This window comes from Gopherus evgoodei, chromosome 7 (genome assembly GCF_007399415.2).
Source record: "Gopherus evgoodei ecotype Sinaloan lineage chromosome 7, rGopEvg1_v1.p, whole genome shotgun sequence".
Taxonomy (NCBI): domain Eukaryota; kingdom Metazoa; phylum Chordata; order Testudines; family Testudinidae; genus Gopherus; species Gopherus evgoodei.
In genome coordinates this window covers 87,375,375-87,396,041 of record NC_044328.1, presented here as the reverse complement: position 1 = coordinate 87,396,041, position 20,667 = coordinate 87,375,375, and the positions used below count along the sequence as shown (strand labels likewise).

General features: G+C 45.1%; 1 protein-coding gene across 4 annotated transcripts in view; it reads left to right on the top strand.

The window, feature by feature from the left end:
- Positions 1–20,667, top strand: part of SFMBT1 (Scm like with four mbt domains 1) — a 139,147-nt gene that overhangs the window by 99,131 nt on the left and 19,349 nt on the right. For all 4 annotated transcript variants that reach the window (XR_004001336.1, XM_030570311.1, XM_030570312.1 and 1 more), the window contains 9 exons: positions 942–1,030; positions 2,192–2,438; positions 4,468–4,565; positions 10,664–10,765; positions 13,146–13,296; positions 15,600–15,682; positions 16,903–17,029; positions 18,243–18,356; positions 19,623–19,665. Coding sequence is in view for 3 of the 4 variants with exons in the window: in XM_030570311.1 (XP_030426171.1) it covers positions 942–1,030; positions 2,192–2,438; positions 4,468–4,565; positions 10,664–10,765; positions 13,146–13,296; positions 15,600–15,682; positions 16,903–17,029; positions 18,243–18,356; positions 19,623–19,665 (1,054 nt within the window). In the remaining variant the exon portion in view is untranslated. The remainder of the gene's footprint in view (positions 1–941; positions 1,031–2,191; positions 2,439–4,467; positions 4,566–10,663; positions 10,766–13,145; positions 13,297–15,599; positions 15,683–16,902; positions 17,030–18,242; positions 18,357–19,622; positions 19,666–20,667) is intronic.

Sequence of the window (20,667 nt, the reverse complement as noted above, 5' to 3'; positions counted from 1 at the left end):
TTTTTTTCTTTTCATAAAACCACTTGTTTTTACATAGAACCTACTCTGAAAATGACTGTACCTTGTGCTTCATAAGTTTCATTCCCAAAGCCATGTTTATATCAGTGGCTGTGATGTACAAAAAATAAAAGAAAACAAATACTAGGTTAATTTTGAGCAGCACAGTCGGTGTTTTACACTTAACTACCTTGCTGTCCCTCCTTGTAACAGACTCTGTATGACCACTCCAGTATAGGCCTTCTCTACATAGAACCTCGTCCTCCTTCTTAACACTCTTTTCCCCTCATTGCCACATATCCGTATGGTGCTCCCATTGATGTCAGTTACCAGAGTCTGAAAAGAAAACAGCCTGAGATCTTTGATGAAGATGCTGTTGGGGTTGTGCTCTTGGTTTTCACCTGGTGCCTGTCTGTGGAATGGAATGTCTGATAGGCCATCCCCAAGAGGGGCTTGTGTTTGCTCTCTCGCATCATTTCTGGGTAACTGCTGAGACCTGATGCCCCAAGAGCAGCTCCCCATACTGGTTCCCTGTTAAACCTGTTTATCAAAGTGGTTGATGCTCACACTTCAAAGCAGGTGAAACAGAGATCAGTTATTTAACAAAGTTCACTTCACGATAGATTTTATTTAAAACTTCAGACCCACCCACTTTCACCAACTCTTATCTGTTATCTGAAGGGGTTGTACTCTTGTACTGAAATGAAGGAAAGTTCTGAGTTGACACTGTCTGTTGAAATAACACTAATGTGAAATCTTGCTTATCATTAAGTAATCTAAGGTAAAGTCACATTCTGATGTAGAAGTATATGGGCCGCCTAATTGATGTGGATGACAATGTACCCTCCTGAATGAAATGTCACAAGGGCACTCAAATGACTTGTTGCTTGAAGTAACGTTTTGCTGGCCACAGAAGTAATCTCTAACCCTTGTTTTTTGTTTAGGTATCAAGGATAAGATATCTGACCAGGAAGAATTCCTTCGACAGACACTGACAGGAGCATGCAGTGCTCCTGCTAACCTGCTAGAGGGTGTGAGTGTTTATTCAAATAGACTGAATTAACTCACTTGAAACAACAGTGAAGCTTCTTTTTTAGGGCTACGACACTCTTAGCATCTTTAACCACAGTATATAAAGTAAAGCCCTTTGTAAGTGAATCATTTCTACATCTTTCTTAATTTTAAGTGCTATTGCTGTAAGCTGTTGAAATTCAGAAAAATATTTTCGGTCCACCTTCTGGTATCTGTGTAGCATTTGTGTGTTGTCAAATGCTTTCCTGAACGTGTTTGTAACGGCAGGTTCAGATTCTCTCTTCCATCCACTAACGCCTGTCAGAGTAAAGGACCTCCTCAAAAATTCCCTTAATGCCCGCCCTTTCTCTTAGCCTGTTCCTCCTTCCAAATAGCTTTGTGGAATCTCTTCTTTGTCTGATCTTCAAAGTGCCTCCTTCCTGAGTCATGTCCCCTGTTAATCTTCTCTTTACTATTGAACAGATACTTTTCCATTCCTTTGTCTCCCTCCTTAACTTGTGTACCTCTGCTTGAAATTGGACAAATTCAGAACCTAGCCATCACCCATTTCTCTGTAGCTAGATCCTTGGTTTGAATAAAATAGAATCAAGAACCAAAAACCTGGCCATCTCATTCAATCTCTTATCTTAATCTGTTCCCCATACAGAGCAGTGTGATTACATTTTGGAAGATGAGTGATATGCTTACCATTTAAACATTGTTTATATTCCACCTTTTAACATGGGCATCTTTGCTTCTTTTCTGTCCTGTTCTCTTACATATTAAAAAGATTTCTGAATTTTTAAAGGGTGGGCTGTATTACTCCACTTCAAACCCTGAATGTACAACTGTCAAATGCCTCTGAAACAACAGATGAACAGCACACTGATCCCATGGCTTTGCAAAAAACCCATAATTTTATGACCATGACTGCAGATACCACAGGAGCTCTGATGCAAGCAACCATGGCTAGTGAGTTCTGTAATCTCTTTGGTTAGTGGTGCTATGGTGTCTGACTCCTATATTCATGCTTCAATTGGACGAGTGGTCCACAGCACGAAGGTGTGTCTAAGACACAGCATCAGTGACAGTGCAGAATCTACATAACTCAGTCTCTTTTGAACTAGTTGTATGGGTTACTTTCCTTATGGTCCTTTTTTGTTCTGTCCATTTTGGCCTCCAGCTTCACAGAGGGAAGAATCCCTTGGATCTCATTGCACCAGGCTCCAGACTGGAATGTCAAAACTCCCAAGATTCCTTGGCAGCCTGGATTGTCAAGGTGGTTGAAAATGTTGGTGGGAGGCTCAAATTGCGCTATGAAGGGTTGGTAGATTCTGACCAGTCTGATCAGTGGATGTTCTACTTGGATCCATTTCTTCATCAAATGGGATGGGCAACTCAACAGGGGTATGACCTCCAACCTCCAGCAGGTACCAAGTAACATTTTAAATCTGTTGTCGATAGAGCTGGTGATCATGAGCTTGAGACTGCAGTCTCCTCTTCTTTACTCTAAATCTCGATTCCAGATCCATGTGTGCACATACCACGAGACTGAGATCTAACAAACATCCCACTCCTTAATGAAAGAGCGTTTAATTAAATAGTATGACAGAGGTTACACCCTCTTGTTCTAATGTTTATAGCTGCTTTTGCCTGTCACCATCTTTAACCTGGTTGAATGTGGGGGAAGGATTGTCTTTTGATATTTATTTTATTGGCCTTGGGTTCTGGTAGGAGGAAAACAATCCTTGTAATAAAGTGTAACTAATGCAATGCTATATTTCATCTCTCGGGAGGCTCCATCCTAGAGCTCTGCACAAAGGTTCCCATTTCTTGCTCCTTAATAGCACACCTCTATTAAAGCCAGGCCAGTAGAGACTTCCCAGCCCACTATGATGCCTAGACTTCCATCTGAAGTAGGAGTACAACAGTGCCTAGTAGATTGTCCTGGAAAGTTAGTACACCCTAAAGAATGGGGGGGGTGAACAATGCATGTAGTTCAAATGCCTGTCAATGTTAATGGCTCTCTGAAGTTCAGGGAAGTGGAGATGGTGCCACTCCGACTTCAGCATAAGAATCTCCTCTATTAACAAAACCATACAAGATGATCTGTCATAATACATGTTTTAAAAGAGGAGCTAATTAAACTGATTATGATAATTGATTGTCCACTATAATCGGGGTCACACCTTAGGCAGTAATTACCTAAGCAGAAGCAAGCTTCCAAAGATGCTGTTTTGCCAAGTATCTTTACTCCTCTGGTGGTTTTGGGTATGTGGCCGCAACTCCCCTAAAGGGGTATTGTTCCTGCTAATTACATTTTGCTGTTTCATATAGCTGACTTGTTGAGAGTGACTAATCACACTGCTTTTTTGAAAGTATATCCTTCCTCTGCCTTGGAAATTATCCCCTGAATCACAGTAATTCTTAGTTTTGGTCACCCAGATCAAAAGGCAGTGACACTTCTGATGTAAAGTGTTGGGCTTTTCTCTTAATCCCTTACCTGCAAAAGCAGAAGAGAATTTACTTCAGAAACACAAGGTGCCCATGCTCTCAGTGATGGGTATTTACATTAAATTCTAACTTTTAAGCAGTGCATGTGAATTTAGTTTTTTAGAAGTCACAATCTTTTTTTAAAAAATGAGTGGTTAGAGGAGAAGCCCAATCCATCTTCCTGCCGACATCTGTGAGAGTATTTCCGCATTGATAATTGTCTCAACTCCCAAACCAGGAGGATTTGGAATCTCACTGAAAAATTAATATTCTGTTTGTTTCACCTGCATCACTATATTGGTGGAAAATAAACAAAATTCTATGCCATCAATCTCTCTCTCGTTAAGGATTTGAATAGTGCAGTTTTTTAAAACACTGGGCATAGTTTTGGGCTGCCTCCTTGATCTTCTGTGAGAAAAACCTTTGGTATCCAGTTCCAGGAATCCCTTAATAAATAGCAGGAACCCAAATTCTCTCTCCCCATTGGAGGTGGTAGCAACCTGTGATGGGGCATTTTAAAGGAAACAGCCCCACCTAACTGTGCTGCATTCTGTGATACTTCATTGCTTGCTGCCATTTGAACCTGCAGCCATAAAATAGAGGAAATGACCAGCAATAAATCTCATCTCATTAGTAAATTCAGTATTTTACATTCTTTTATTACACTATGGGTGTGATCAGTATGACCGCAAGCTCTCCATCAAATTAAAGATGTAGAAGCATATAGTTCACACAGTGGAACTTGATGTATGTAGTCCCTCTTCATACACAAGGTATCCTAAAGCTTTTAGAAAAGCTGAGAGTTCTTAGCCGGATCTCTGAGGTAAAGCAATATAATTTCTTAATGGATGCTCTGCTTAGCATTTAATGGGGCAAAAATAAAAGTAATTTAGCTTCACCCTCTTCATTTTCTGTGGAAGATACAAGAACTCTGCTCATTCACTGTGCTACCTCTTTTTGCTGAAGCTATCCGGTCCCTGAAGAGTGAGGCAGAATGGCAGGACATCTTGACAAAGGTGAAAGAGGAGGAAGAAGGGTCCTCAGTACCTACCGATCTCTTTAAGGTAAAATATCCAGTGCACAGAATTTAATCAAGCAAGGCTCCAGATAATGTAGTGAGAACTGCTGGCTTTCGTCATAGCTGTCAGAATTAATGTAGGAGAGCAAGCCATTGGAGCAAATTGAATGAGGGCTTGCCACTGCTGACTACAATGATGTGTCATGTCAGGGTCAGGTGTTTGTTGAGCAGTGTTGCCATTTGATACAGGTTCTGATGTTCCCCATTCAGGTGGCTGAAAATTAGGGATCAACTACTTTGTCTCGCCTTGTTTAGTGTTGAGGATTAGAAAAATATTTTAACTGACTTGTTTGGCCTGTGGCCACATTCTGCTGCAAGATCAAGCCTCAGTTTGCAAAGCTCCTGGGGGAAATCTCTTGAGTCCTATCATAGGGTTGTCCCACATGGAACATTTTTCTGTGGCAGGCTGTGGCACAAGTGCACCTGCCTCAGTTTACCCTCTCAGGCAACCCAAGGATTCCACTTCAGTCTCTCTGGCCCCAAGGAAGGTTTTGAAGCAAGTTTATTATCAAAACTATAGTGCATATCAGTCCATAAAAAAAGTCCCTACATAGTCCCCTTTAGCACACTGGTCTGTAGAGTCCTTAAAATCCCATGACAACATGCCACATACCATATGCCAGCATCTTCCACCACCCCAAGGCTCCTCGTCAGTCTTCTTATGCCTCTCTGACGAGACAGCCACACCAGCCCTTCCAACTAAAGTGCAACCCTGATCTTCCCAGCAGAAATTTCCTCACAGTCACTGTGCTGGGAGATCATCTTCACCAGGAAAGCATCCCTCATTCCACCTGGTCCTCACACTTTCCCTTACTTCCTGCTTTCTAGCCTTGGAGATAGCAGCAGGTTACGTTCCTCTGCTGCTCTTCTGTCCAGCTAAGGAGTCAGCACACAACTCCCTCTACTGCTCCTCTCGCCTTCATCCCTCTCCAGTCCCCATTTCTTCAGAAGTCTGGCTTGGAGATACCAGCCTTCTTCTTCGAATGATTGCTTCTGTGTATTCCACAGTAGATGTGCATGCTCACCATGTGCACCGGTACCGGAAGTTTTTCCCTTAGCAGTACCTGTACTGAGGGAACACCACGGCAACCCCTGGAGTGGTACCTGTATATCACGCTACAAGGGGAGCCACGGGCTCCCCCCACCCTCAGTTCCTTCTTGCTGCCAGTGAAGGTAGTCTGAACTTTGTGCTGCAGCTCTGCTTTCTTCTCAACCTTAGTGGTACCGTTGATAGATCGTCCTTCAGTTAGTGGGCTTGGGGCATGCCCTGTGCCCCAGGCTTCAAGTCGTGCAACTCCTGTCACCATTCCATGCCCAGGAGTGACCTTCATGCTGAGTGTCTTCGCTGCCTGGGTGAGACTCAGATTAGTGACCATTGCAAGACTTGTAGGTCGCTCAAGCCAAGGACTAAGAAGGAGAGAGACATTAGACTTCAAGGTCTCCTGATGGAGTCGGCACTGACCCCAACGCTGGTATGCAGATTGGACTTGGTGCTGGCCACCGCATTGTCGGTACGTAGCGAGGCCCTGCAAGGCTCCTTCCACCAGTCGGCGCTGCTCTCCTTCCAAAAAGCAAGGGAAGGGCCTGGCCTCACAACGATGCCGCGACAAGGATAAGAGAGAGGCTGGTCCTGCGCTGGGCAGCCCTAGATCCCTCCCCCCCCTGCAAGCTCGAAAGCTCCAGCTCGCATGGAGTGGAGCAGCCCTGGTACTGTCGGCCCAGGCATCCCCACCGGTACGGATGCCGTCGACACCAAAGGCGGTGCAGGCTGCGAAGGACGTCTTTGCCCATCCCGAGCTCACAAACGGGCACGGGCCGTAGGTCTGTAGGCAAGCCCCCGGTGGGTGCCCACCAGACCTCCGAGGACCACTCTCCACACCGCTTGGCGTGCAGCGGCCGCTCTTCTGACTGCTCCTGGCCACCCTCAATGCCAGCCAGACTGTCTGGGCCGCTGTCGGGACAGGAGTCGCAGGGACCCTCTCCACCGCTTGCCAGTGAGTGTAGGCACCAAGAGAGGTACCGAGAGTGCTCCCCTACTAGACTTAGATACCAGAGCCGTTCTCGACAGGACAGACATCGGCGTTCCCGTTCCAGCTCCCGCTCGTCTGGACGTTACGTCAGAGGCTCCCCTCAGGGTACCTCAGCGTCAAGGCACCGAGCTTCGCATCACCGTCACATGTACTGAAGCAGTTCGTCGTGTGGGTACTGTTCATCAGCGTCGAGATCCCAGTCCCGAGATAGACAACGTCACAGACGCCGGTCCCGCGGCACGGAGCACTCGTCAGCGACCTCAGCCTCGGACCCATCCACCATCCTCGGCATGCTCTGTTCTGCCGGGACACACATTGCCATCATGGGCACAGCCAAACCAATGGCAAGGGACCCTGTGGCAGGGACAGTGGTACCAGTGGGCACCGTGGCCATTGGTGCCAGCCCCATTGGAGGCCCGCTCAGTCGCCGGAGCGTCCCAGGCTCCATCGGCCTCGTCTGGTCGCCCACAGGACAAGTCTGCGGGTCATGAGTCAGCGTACCCGCGCCAGGACTCTGACCTCAGTCTCGATGCCTCGGCACCAACTGAGTTGCCCGGCTCCATGCGGGCCCTCTCTCCGTTACTGGACGACACCGTAGCGGCACCTCTGCCACCGGTCCCACAGGAGGACTTCAAGGCACACTAGGACCCGCTGAAGCAGGTAGCATCCAACCTCCAGCTGCAGGCCGAGGAGATGGAGGGTCCGTCTGCTACCCTTTCTAACGTCCTATCTCCCTCGGCACCAGACGCGTGGTCCTGCCTCTGCACCAAGCTCTTGCCAATATCTCTACCTCACTATGGCAAACTCCCGCCTCTCTGGCCTCAATCTCGAAAAAGGCCAAGAGGAAATACTTTGTACCGGTGAAGGACCATGAATACCTCTATTCCCACCTGGCACCCAACTAGCTTGTAGTGGAATCGGTAAACCACAGAGAGCGACAGGGCCAGCTGCGCCCACCCCCAAGAACAAAGACACCAGGAGACTGGACTCCTTTGGCAGAAAATTGTATTTGTCAGCCAGCTTCCAGCTTCGGATAGCTAACCACCAGGCCTTACTGAGCAGGTACACCTTCAACCTGTGGGAGTCCCTGCCTAAATTTGAGCCCCTCCTCCCATACTGGGATAAGAAGGACTTCAAGGCTCTCATGGAAGAGGAGTCAGCGGTGGCTAAAGCAGCCCTGCAAGCGGCGTCCGATGCTACTGACACGGCGGCCCGCTTGATGGCTTCCGCGATCGCCATGCTCAGGGCATTGTGGCTCTTGTTGTCTGGGCTGTCGACAGAGGCCCAGTCTTTGATGCAGGACCTCCCGTTCAATGGCAAGGTGCTCTTTGCGGACCAGACAGACGTCAGGCTGCATGAGATGAAAGATTCCCGCACCACCTTGCAGACCTTAGGCCTCTATGTCCCCCTGGCTAAGGACAAGGCCAGATCGCTCCCGGCGGCTCAACCTGTGAGGAGCAGATCTGAGTCCCCATACAAAAGACCTACAGACCAGAAGCGTGAATCTCAGCAGCAGGGAAAGAGGCAGTTTTGACTATTTGCAGGGGGGTACCGGGCCTGTTTCCAGGGAGACCCCCTGATTAATAAAGTTTGTGTTCTGCAATTGATTGTCTGCCTTCCTCAGGGCATGGTCCCGTATAACTTCGGACCAGTGGGTCCTCAGTACCATTTTCAAGGGCTACGTGTTGCAGTTCATCTCACCCCCGCCAAATCACCCACCCTCCAGGATGGCCCCGGGGGACCCGGAACATGTCCCCAGATCAACCTGTTTGCACCCGGTCAGAACTGGCATTGTCCCTGGTTCTGCTCCAGGGGAGGGGTGGGGGAAGGCGCGATCTCCGACACGTTCCTCCTGAGCTGGTCAGGCCAGCTCCTCTATGCCTTTCCCCTGTTCCCCCTCATCGCCAAGCTCCTTCAAAAGGTGAAAGCGTACAAGGCAGAAGTCATTCTCATAGCCCCAGCTTGGGCCTGCCAACACTGGTACGGGCCCTTCCTACGCCTCTCAGCGGCCCCCCCAAGGGCGCTACCGCTCTGCCCGGACCTCCTCTCCCAGGACGGAGGGCACTGCCTCCATTCCAATCTGTCCGCTCTCCACCTAACAGCATGGATGCTCTGTGGCTGAATGAGGAGGAGAATAGGTGTTCAGAGCAGGTAAGGTGAGTCCTCCTGGAAAGTAGGAACCCATCCACACATCGAACGTACGTGGTGAAGTGGTCCAGGTTCACCAGGTGGGCGAGTGAGCGCGGAGTCTCCCCTACCACCACACCTCTCCAGTTATGCTGGACTATCTCTTATCCCTTAGGGCCCAGGGACTGGCACCTGCCTCAGTTAGGGTGCACCTGGCGGCCATATCAGCTTTTCACCCACTGTTGCAAGGCCACTTGGTCTTCTCCCACTTGATTACCTCCAGTTTCCTGAAGGACCTTGACCGTTCATTCCCATACGCTAGGCCCCCCCGTGCCCCAATGGGACCTCAACCTGGTCTTGTCCCGTCTCATGGGGCCTCCCTTCGAACCCCTGGCCACGTGTTCTTGGTCACACCTCTCGTGGAAGGTGGCCTTCCTCATTGTGATCACGTCGGCCCAACGTGTCTCAGAACTTAGGGCTTTAACCTTGGAACTCCCCTATATGGTTTTTCATAGGGATAAAATCCAGCTCCACCCACACCTGGCGTTCCTCCCGAAGGTGGTCTCTGCCTTCCATATGGAGCAGAGTATCTTCCTCCCCATGCTCTGTCCTAAACCCCACTCCTCTAATAAGGAATGCCACTTCCACACGCTCGACGTGCATGTGGCGCTGGCCTTTTACCTGAATCGGACTAAGCCATTTCGGAAATCCTCTCAACTATTTGTTGCCTCGGCCGAGCGGACAAGGGGGCAACCTATCTCCACCCAGCAACTTTCCTACTGGATCACCTCGTGCATACGCACATGCTATGATTTGGCAGGGATTCCCCCACCACCGAACGTTAGGGCACACTCTGCGAGGGCTCAGGCCGCCTCAGCTGCCTATGTCGCCCATATCCCCATCCAGAACATTTGAAGGGTGGCCACTTGGGCATCAGTTCACACATTTACTTCACATTACGCGATTGTCTCTCAGTCTAGGGATGATGCCGGGTTCGGCAGGGTGGTTCTTCATCCCAAACCATCGTGAACTCCTACCCACCTACAACAGATACTGCTTGGAATCACCTACTGTGGAATACACAGGAGCAATCACTCGAAGAAGAAAGTACAGTTACCTGTTCCGTCACTGTCGTTCTTCGAGATGTGTTGCTCATGTCCATTCCACACCCCGCCCTCCTCCTTCTCTGTTGGAGTTGTCTGGCAAGACGGAATCAAGGGTGGCGGGAGCCCGCGGCTCCACTTATAGTGCGATATACAGGTGTCACTCCAGGGGTTGCCGTGGTTCTCCCCCAGTACAGGTACTGCTAAGGGAAAAACTTCTGGCACCGGTGCATGTGGCAAGCATGCACACCTACTGTGGAATAAACAGGAGCAACACATCTCGATGAACACCAGTTATAGGTCAGGTAACTGTCCTTTCTCTGCTCTCCTGCCTGCAGCCTTCTCCCAGGAACAAGCTACGCATCCTTCCAGGGCCTTCCTCAGTTTCCTTGTCTCCTGCAGCTCTCACCTGCCTTTCCTGAATGACTCACAGGGTCTCTCCCTCTTTCTCCTTGATCCTCCATAGCCCCAGTTGCTGCCCCACCCTCTTAATTGGCCAAATGGAAGTACCTGTTCTGGCTTGGGGCACTGGACCTACCTCGTTTACAGGGCCTGGCCACCCTGTGACTGGGCCCAACCCTGGTTTCCCTGATATTATGGAAAAACTCACAGCTTCAGGGGAAGGACAGTTGCCACCTTATTTTCATTATACAATTCTTGCTGGTACTCGGTCACCTGTGCCAAACTTTAGAAGATTTAGTAGAACAAGGCAGGATGAGCTAAAAATAGTCTTAATTAACTTCTACATGCTTCAAGGTGAAAACTGTCAGTTCTTTTCCATTACAAAACATGGTTAATCTGTGCTCTAATCTTGTGGTTTTCAGGACAAGCCAGTGATTGGAGTGCATTCATTCACTGCGAGCATGAAGTTAGAGGCTGTGGATCCAGTAGCACCTTTTGTCCTCTCTCCTGCTACAATTGTTAAGGTATCAGGAGTCGTTCTGAATTCTCTGGCCTACATTAGAGTTTAAGCTGAAGACTTTTCATGGATCACATGTGGGTCAGGTACCTGCCAGGTGACTTTATTCGAGGGGTGAACACTTTTTAGTTAAAAATTGGTTCAGTGAAAATCATAGCTTGAAAGAATAAACAGACAAAATGATGAAAGCTGGGTGCCTAAACTTTGACTCCTAAATCCATACTTGGTCATGTGTCACAGAATCACAGAGTCAGTGCTGTCTTGGCTCCGTACAGTCCCTGGGAGGAACCCCTTTCTGTGTGACAGCCCTTCTCGGGAGTCCCACTCTCTCAGAGCTTAAACCCTATGCTCCACCACCTCGTGGAACCACACCTCTACACCTTCAGCATGCCTGTCTCTATCTCCCCAGAGAGTCCACGAAATATGCATAAAACCAGAAAGGTTTATTGTTTGTCTGGAACACAACACAGAAAGTTCTCAGGGGCCTCAAGCATAGAAAATCTTAGCAAAGTCCGTCTGGGACTGTCCAGCATCCAGCTGAGCTCAGGCTGCTCTTCGTAGTCCAGAAGCGACCACTCCTTCCAGCAGCCCACTCTGTATCACCTCCAAGGCCCCTTCCCCATCCTTTGTCATCTTTCCTGGGCAAAAAGATCACCTGGTGTCCCTCTGTAGCCCTTGGTTCTCCCATTGGTCAAAGCCATCTGGCTTCCAAGATGGGGTAGGCCATCAGTTGCTAAGTTACAAAGTGTCCTGGTTATCTGGGTCCCAGCTGCTAGGCAGGGTCACACGTGGTTCTCTGCAACAATAAACACCCTTTCCTACCACCTCATTAAACATGTAGCACATAGGGGAAACTGAGGCACAAGCATTCATATAAAATTCCCCACTTCATCGCATCCATGCAACTTAGAATGGCCTGATTTTCACACAATGCTGAATCCTTATAGTTGCTATTAACTTTAGTGGAATTTGTGTATACTTATGATTTTCAAAAGATGCCAAGTATGGATTTGAGAGCCCTGCTTTAGACTCCCGAGTTTGACACCTTTACCAACATCTTTGTTTTAGTAAACACCTAATAGGTTCCAGAAGAGACTACACATCCACACACTATGCAGGTTCCAAAGAGATTGTATGCCACAGATTATACAACGTATTTAGTCTTCCTTTATGTATTTTCAAACAAAAGTTGTGCTCCCTTTGCTTTTTACTATAGAAGTGCTGTTCTTTGACTCTTTGCTCCTACATCATGTCTTACATTACAGACATTTTATTTCTCTCTCCTGTGAACGCTAACTTATCAGTCTCTTTAAATATGCAATACTAACGTAATACTCTGAGGTACCGCCAGTTCTGAATGGAGTAGAATCATTATGGCGCTTGTTGATTTTATTTTATTTTTTTATCTGACATTCTAAGTAAAAATACCCAGTATGGCGCATGTGTGCACGTGCGCGCGCGCGCGTGTGTGTGTGTGTGTGTGTGTCAGCACTGCATAGCTGATCCATCCTGTTTAGCATCCAATATATGATTTTCTGTGGCTCAGGTTCCTAACCATAGTCCTCATTCTTTATTTATGTATTTTGTTTACTCCTTACAAGATGTCATACCTTTGTGTCTGATTTTAAATAATTCTTGGACTTCTCAGTTCTTAAATTTGTATTGTAGTCTCATAATCCTGTCTTCCAAAAACATATTGGACACATCTCTCCAAACTGTGGATCACACATAAGTTTAATCTTCTCTCGCGCTCTCTTTCGTCATCAGTCACTATTGAAAATAGTGAATTTATGAAATAACTAGCCTCTCTAGGATCCCACTCAACATTGTCACACATTAAATAGTTCATTATTGTGATATTTAAAACAAAAAACAACCAACGTGAGTGCATGTGGGTTTTTTGTTTTTTTTTTAATAATAATCCATACATCTTGTGTGTAGTGTGAGGAACATGAAGCCAGGATATAGTATGTCCACTCTATTTCCTTTTTTCTACTAAGCTTATTATCTCATCAAAGAAAAACAAATTAAGTTACCTTGGTAGGGATTGTGTTGATGAGCCCATTTTTATTTACTTAGAGTCATATAGCTCTCTAGGCAATTACTTATTGCTAGCTATTTATCACCTCATTTGTCGTTTAAGTGCCTATAAATTGACTGCTTTATTAATTGTTCTGTTACATTTGCAGATATTATCATGCAGTCTGCTGGTCTGTGATTCTGTAAATCATCCTGTCTCTCTCCTCCCCACCACCCCAAAATCCCTCTAATATTTGCAGATGTGGGATTTGGAAAATACCTGACAATAGATTAGCCTTCCAAAATTAAAATAGTGTGTCTGCTACCCTAAAGGCCATCTGTCTCTCTCTTTTTGGATAACTTTGCAGGTGTTCAATGAAAAATATTTCTTGGTACAAATTGATGACTTACGACCAGAATGCACAACCAGCCGGTCATATATTTGTCATGTCAACAGTGCTGGTATCTTTCCTGTGCAGTGGAGTCTGAAAAATGGTTTGCATCTCAGCCCTCCACCAGGTACATGTCTGCACTTTTGTCTCATTCACTGCATTAGACCTCTTTGAAAGGAAGAGATTATTATCCCTCAGTGCACTGTGTTAAAAATCTACAAGCTGGGACAGCATCTTTGCAGAAGAGATGTGTGCTACCAGCAAGAGGAAGGGGAAAGATCCAACTTCAAGAAAGCAGCAGCATTAAGCTGGTGGAGTCTGGGCTTCTAGTTGGGTTTGAGGGCTGTGGGCAACCCATGCTGGGCTTGGAATGAAAGCATCTGGTTGTCCTTGGAGGGAGCATGCATTCCAGGGTGCAGGGAGTTAGTGAGCTATAGCCTCGCTTCCTGTGATATCAGAATACTGTAGCCAGTACAATGGCTGTGGAATTTTCTTCTTCATCCTGTCTGTTCAGCTTTATTTTCTTACTCCCCAAGTGCTCAATGATGGAAATGTATAGGGCAGAGGGCAAAGATCTTAGGGTTTTATACTGCCATCCATCAGCACAGAGTCTGAGCTTCATTTTAGCTTTTCACTGGTTAATAGGAGCAGAAAGTGTAATGAGTTTGCCTCTTCCCGTTCCTTAAATTAGGTGTACCGAGGTACTATGGCCAAAGCAGCACTGCTGTTCCAGCTGTCTAGCTCCCCAGGCCTGCATTCAGAGCCCATTAAAAGATTTCAGGCTTCTCTTCTAAGCAGCACGCACAGAAATGATTTCTCCTCTAAAGGAAGTGTGCCTTTGAGATTCCTACTGGACATAGCTTTGACTGACACAATATAAAAAACATAAATAGCTCCTTTCTTGATTAATCCCAGGAGAGGTTAGATGGAATTACCGCAATTTAACCTGAAATAGTATCACAGATGCTGTTTCATGTGTAGCTTTTTATCTTTTATAAATTCCTAAACCTGAGTCATAGTAGTACTCTGTAGAGAATACCTTAGCTATCCACTTTGAAGAAATATTATGGCAGTGCTATAGTTCTTCTATTGCTGAAACCCTGCTGTTTTCAGTCACATGCAGTATCCTGTGCTGGCAAAATAGTACAACAGTGCAGTTTCTTGGTTCCTGCTTCCCTTCCTTTATGTTCATCTTGTTTAGACAGAGTACAGGAGACAGGAATATCTGCTCCAAAAAGAAACTCTTTTGCCTGGGTACTGGAGATTTTGGACTTGGAGCTCCCTACAGCTCTGCATTAAGGTTCCCATATCCCAAATTAATATAGATTTATTAAAATAATAATTATGGAATGACAAAGTAGATTAACTACCATGCTTAATGGCTACATAGTGGATTTGCATAGTGATTCATCCTCATTACACTACTTGTCATTTATTTAATAAATAGTACATCAGTGCCTAGCAAATTTAAGACACTATGTAAATAATGACTTCTATTAAATCTAAGCCTTTCTGGATTATAACCCTTCATTTAAAAGTGAGAGACACTTCAGTTGTGCAGTCTAATCTTGTGGGACACCTTTCAAGGAGTCCTCTGCATTCTCTGGAATGTGGTCAACCTGCAGTAACATGTTCTGGTTAATGCCCTCTCATGCCTAGCATGTCCGAACTACCTCCAAGCAGACAGTCTCTAAAGAGAAACGAAGACCCATATTTTTAAAGGTATTTAGGTGTTTTTGCACTCAGTGTTGCAACACCAAATTGATATAGAAGCCTACATCTCATTTTCAAAAGGGATCTAGGCAAGCTTCTAAGATGAGGTTGACCATATCGCAATACAGCTTCAGTTGTACTAACAGAGAAGCTAATGCAAGGACATTGTAAGGTTTGTCTTCACTGCAGTGTTATCTCCTATGGGCTTAGTGGCAAATAACACTTGAACAGCATAGAGTGTTTCCATTAGCAGCATAGGGTAATTGAGTTCACACTGCATTACTAGCTCCTGGTGTTAGCAGCGCTCAAACTTCAAACCACACCACTGGACAAGCCAGCTAGTTCGAGTTTAAATCCCCACTTAATTTGGCTAGAGACTTTTGTGTGAGAACGGGAATCCGGTTAGGGCAGCACTCGAGTTATACCTTGAGCTAATGCTGCAGTGAAGACAAACTGTCAAGCAGTAGGGCATAACTTAAAACATGCAAAACCACAGGGCCTGATCCTGTGTTGCTTACTTGGCATTTCCTGTGGATTTCCTTATACCGCTTCTGTGGGAGTGGTGTTGGATTAGGCCTGTCATTGAACACTGCAACCCACAGACCCCAATTGGGAATTAAATCATCCATATCTTGCATAATGCAAGCATTTGGTTGACTGGAGTCATCTGTTTGGTGTAATACAATTAAGCAACCACTTTGCTTGCTCTTTGCTCAGGTTATCCCGGGCAGGACTTTGATTGGGCGGACTACCTCAAACAGTGCGGTGCTGAGGCTGCTCCCCAGAGCTGCTTTCCTTTGGTGAGCTTTTGCAGAATAATGCTTTTTCCTGTACTGGTGACTACTGCACATGATGTTTACCTACATAAACAACACCCTTGCTTCCTGTGATTGTTACAGTGGACACATAATGCTTTTGACCCTGTGACCTAAACAGAGCTCATAGTTGTCCATGGAACAGAAGTGTCTAGAGAATGTAATAAAGGTGAACTGAAGTGCTTGTACAAAAATATTGAGTTCCCAGATTAACAGATTACAGACCAGATGCTGCTGTCAGTGGCAGTGTGAATCTAGAGTAAAAAGGCAATTTCACAAGCTGTAACTGTTCATGGAATCACTGCCACTGCACTGGCCCTTCATGTGTGCATCTGTGTTAAAATGGTACCTTTCCCCTGCTCAGCCCTTGCCACCTATCTAGGGAATTTTCCCCAACTCTTCTTCCTTAACTGTAATTAAGGTTTGACTTGAAAATTCAATATAATTTTTCCCCATTGAAACATTTTGAGCTCATTTTAAAAGTAAACTGCTAGGACTTGAGTTGGGGTTTTGTCATTCTGTGCCACAGTGGTGGTATTACTAGCTGAACACTTTGTGAAAGCATCACCAGAGAGCTGTTTTCTTAGCCTTGCCAACCGTCTCTCTGGAAAGTACTGAGGCAGATGTAGTCATCAGGGAAACACTCAAACTTCATGGTTTAGAAAAGGGGGATGCTGGCAAAGCTCTTTTTGCAGCTTATCCTCCTCTTGCCCTCTCTTCTCAGTGTCTGAAAATACAGACTTTGGGTTTTTCTGAGAGGAGTGGGTAGAGAGGTGGGTTGCCTACTGCCTGTTGGTCTGATTATTTCAGTTTGCTAGCTACTGGTGTGTCACTTGTTGGTAAATAACTGGGCAAAGTTTCTTGATTCTAGTTTTGATTAAATCCTGTCAGTGAGTCTCTCAGCTGAATTTTTCTCATGCTCCAGTGCAAATGCAACCCTATGTGAGTGTGTCATTACGTACTATTCTGCCTTGCTTATCTGAAATTCCCTTTAACCTGAAATATGGTTACATATTCTGACAAATGTTAATTACACTGAAAATGCTTTCTGAATCCTTGATTACCCACACGTGTTTGAAGTTCCCCATCACGGTTGTGTAATCAAGTTGTATGTTTTAGTCCTCCACATGGCTGTTTACATCTGATAGGCTGGTAAATTCACATATTGTCTCCAAACATCCCTTCTTCTGTCATCTTTTTATTAGCTAACTTCCAACCATGGATTTAAAGAGAACATGAAGCTTGAGGCTGTGAACCCTGTTGATCCAGGGGAAATTTGCATTGCCACAGTCACCAAGGTGAAAGAGTCCTACCTTTGGCTTCAGTTGGAGGGTAAGTGCCCCTTAAGAGAACAGGAGACTTTCGCCAGTCTGACCTTGCCACAAGTCATGTTAGTACACCAATCTCACCTGGAGATTGTCATAAGTCATTAGCTGCAGACATTTTCTGCTAAAAATGGCCAGCAAATCCTTGTCTTCTGTAATTGAAGGACAATACTGTTAGCCCTTTCTCTTGCTTTTCTTCTAGTTAAGATTTAAAATGGCAACATTCACTTATCTTGGGGTTAAAATCACCCTATGTAGAGAGTTGGCACAAATCACCATGTAAATCTTTTTTCAGCATTATTCTGGAAAAAAAAAATCTGGAACTTAAGTAAAGCATGGGCCTTGTACTATATCTCTGCACGGGGTGACTTTCACTTAAGTGAAGGTTCTACCCAAGCTGAGCAGCATGGCACCTGTAGAAGATAATTTGCAACAGAAAATCTAACAAGATAGAACTGGCCTTTGCATGCTTCTTTATATTCCTTTTATTTTTCAGTAGAACCTCAAAGATATGAACATCAGAGTTACGGACTTACCGGTCAACCAGACACCCTATGGAACTGGAAGTCCTCAATCAGGCAGCAGCGCAGACTAAAAAAACCCCCCAACCAATACTGTACTGCCTTGGGGCTTTAGCCACGGAGGGTTGGGGCTGCAGCCATAGTGGGAGGGGCGGGGGGGGTCAGGGCTCCGGGCTGGGTGGGGAGTCTCAGGGCTTCTGACTCTCAGCAGCACCGAGGTTCAGGGCTTTAGATGGGGTGGGGAGAGCACTGGCCCCTCAGCTCTGCTCCTGGTTTCAGTCTCGTGGGGATGCTGGGGCTCAGGGTTTCAGCCCTGCGGCTCTGTTCCTGGTTTCAGCCCTGTAAGGGGTGCTGGAGCTTTAGCTATGAGGGAAGCACCAGTTTCAGCCCTGGGTTACTGACTGAGAGCATGACGTGAACACTGATCCATGCCACCCTTGATTTTATTTAAAGAACATCAAGGTGCATTTACTATGCTTTGTGCTACTCTGCTGAATGAAAGATGACAAACTCCTTCTTTTCCAGCTTTTAGAAGTGAAGAAAAGAAATCAGGAAATAGTTGCTGATAAATGAAGGAAGGGGAAAATACTAAACCAGTGGCACTGTTTTGCAGTCATGTTGACATACAGATAGCAGGTCCCAATACAGAATTTTGAAAACTGCTGTTTCAGTTAAATTTTGCTTCTTTTAACTGAACAGGCTCCAAAAAGCCAGTTCCTGAATGCATAGTGAGTGTGGAATCGATGAATATATTTCCAGTGGGTTGGTGTGAAACCAATGGATACCAACTGAGACCTCCTCGCAGAGCTATAGGTACCAGTTCTGTTCTCTTTGTAATTACTAGCAGTCAAGGTGGGGATGGAAGGTCTTTGAAGCTTTAACAAGTGCATCTACTGCAGAATTATCCCTGTCATACTTCATGAAACTACAAATGAAAGTGTCATCTCATTTTTTAAAATGTATGCAATTACTAGTGTCTACATAAAATATGAACATGAAATATTTTTAGGAATCTTTCACTTGTAGGGGGTGGGGTGAAAAATGAGACACAGTACAAACTTGTACATTCATATAGTTCATAAGTACTATGCAATGCAAAGTGGCTAGGGATACAGTAGTACAGGCAGCGTACAACCTTCTGGTCAGTTCAGAATGAGATTTAAAGTAATATAAGGGGCATATCAGAAGGGTGACCCCCCAGCAGCAGTACTCTTGATTGCAACACAATTTGTGTATAGAATACATAGCAATCTCAAACATGATCTATCAGTCAGTCCATGTAACTTGAAATTCATCACTCTGTTGAACAGTTCTTCTAGGTGTCTGGCTCCTCCAAGCACAAGCGTAGGTCCATGTTTCATCAAATCCACATGTTTGTCTTTCTGTTATAGCAGAATTGTTTTCACTATAGCAAATGCCTGCATTGTAACCTGTATTCGTAGTTGAACACTGCACTTAACATGTAGCTATTTTTATATAACTTCACAGCATTATCTTGGTAACATCTTCTTGTCTAGAACTTCTTGGTGACATTAGATTGCCCAGTTAGACCTGTAAAATATTCAAATATCACAGTATTGATGGGTGTGAGAGAAGGCAGTCATGCAGATTTCTTTCTTTTTGGCTGTTGTTATAAATACTTTGATGACTGGCCTGAAACGTACAAGTTTGTGAAGAAGATAATTTTGTGCACAAAAGCTGAGATTTTCACAGCTGGCTAGGGGATCTACTGCCCAACTTTCATTAATTTCAGTGAAAATTGGGCATGCAAATTCCCTAAACATTTTTGGATAATCTCAGCCCAGATGACTGTTATAAACCTCGTATCAGAGGGGTAGCTTTGTTAATCTGTATCCACAAAAACAACGAGGAGTCAACCAGACTCCTCATTGTTTTGGTATAAACCTTGTGTCAGCTGTTAAATGACTGCAGCAATTTTTTCATGTAGATACCTTTGGCTTAAACTTAGAGGAAGTGCTGTCATAAAAAATATTTTGTAATGGAAGTTTAACTTGCTTGGCTTTTTTTTTTTTAATTCTTTCTCTTCTCCTTTCTCCCCACCCTAATCCGGATTTACAGTGAACAAACAGAGGAAAATTGCTGTAGTTCAACCAGAGAAACAGTTAAGTAACAAGTTTTTTATTATTATTATAATCAGCGTGGATGGTGATTTGTCTTTGCAGCTTTGGTTTCATAGAAAAGGGACAGTGACATTTGTTGGGCCTGAGTTTATACCTATACTTAATTCCCACTGACACTGAAAAACATTTTCTGCCCTTCTGAAATGAGAGCTACAGCACTGTTCAGGGACACTCTTTGAGTCGGAAGCTGTGGTTTTAACAGTTTAGTGCATATAGACTGCACTGATGATTAATAGATCATTTTACTCTGGGATTTCAGTTGTTGCTTCATCCCTTGTTTTAAGAAGCTGAGTGATCTTCCAGTATTGGAGGATACTTAAGGTTTTTTGCTGTCTAAAATATTTGTCAGCATTGTCATCATGTGGATTTCATTATGGAAGCTTTGAACTATTGTAGTGGTTATCCTGAGTTAGGATGATTGCTTCAACTCTTTTCAGTTCATTTTCAGATTCATTCTCCCTTCAGAGCATACAGCCAACTTCATTAGTGTTAATGTGAGTGCAGTGTACATGTGCTCTGAGAAACAGAATCTGACTTCCTTAGTGTTCTGTTGTGCAATTGAGATTTCCACATTATTTGATGGGAACGTTCAGCTGTACCATGTAAGAGCTCTCCTGCAAATAGTGTGCAGCTAGGGTGTTCCTCCAGAGTGGGAGTTGTATTACATGAGATGCTTACCAGATTGAAAAAGTAGAGGAAAATGGCAGAAAAAATAGTTCAAACAGAGACCATCCTTGTGTTCTCATCTTCAAAGGTTTTGTGAAACTATGTAGCATGAGCTTGTTCAAGTGACACTCACAATGGTACAGTTACTCTTGCTGACCTTGATATCATTGTAGGTATCAGATTTTATATTGTTGGACATCCCAATACTTGGTCCATTGTTTTCAGTAAAACAGACTCTCCTAACATGCCAAGCCACCTGTTTTTTTAAATGGGGCCATTAGAAGTATGTTTTAGTTTTTGTTTGAATCCACATCTTT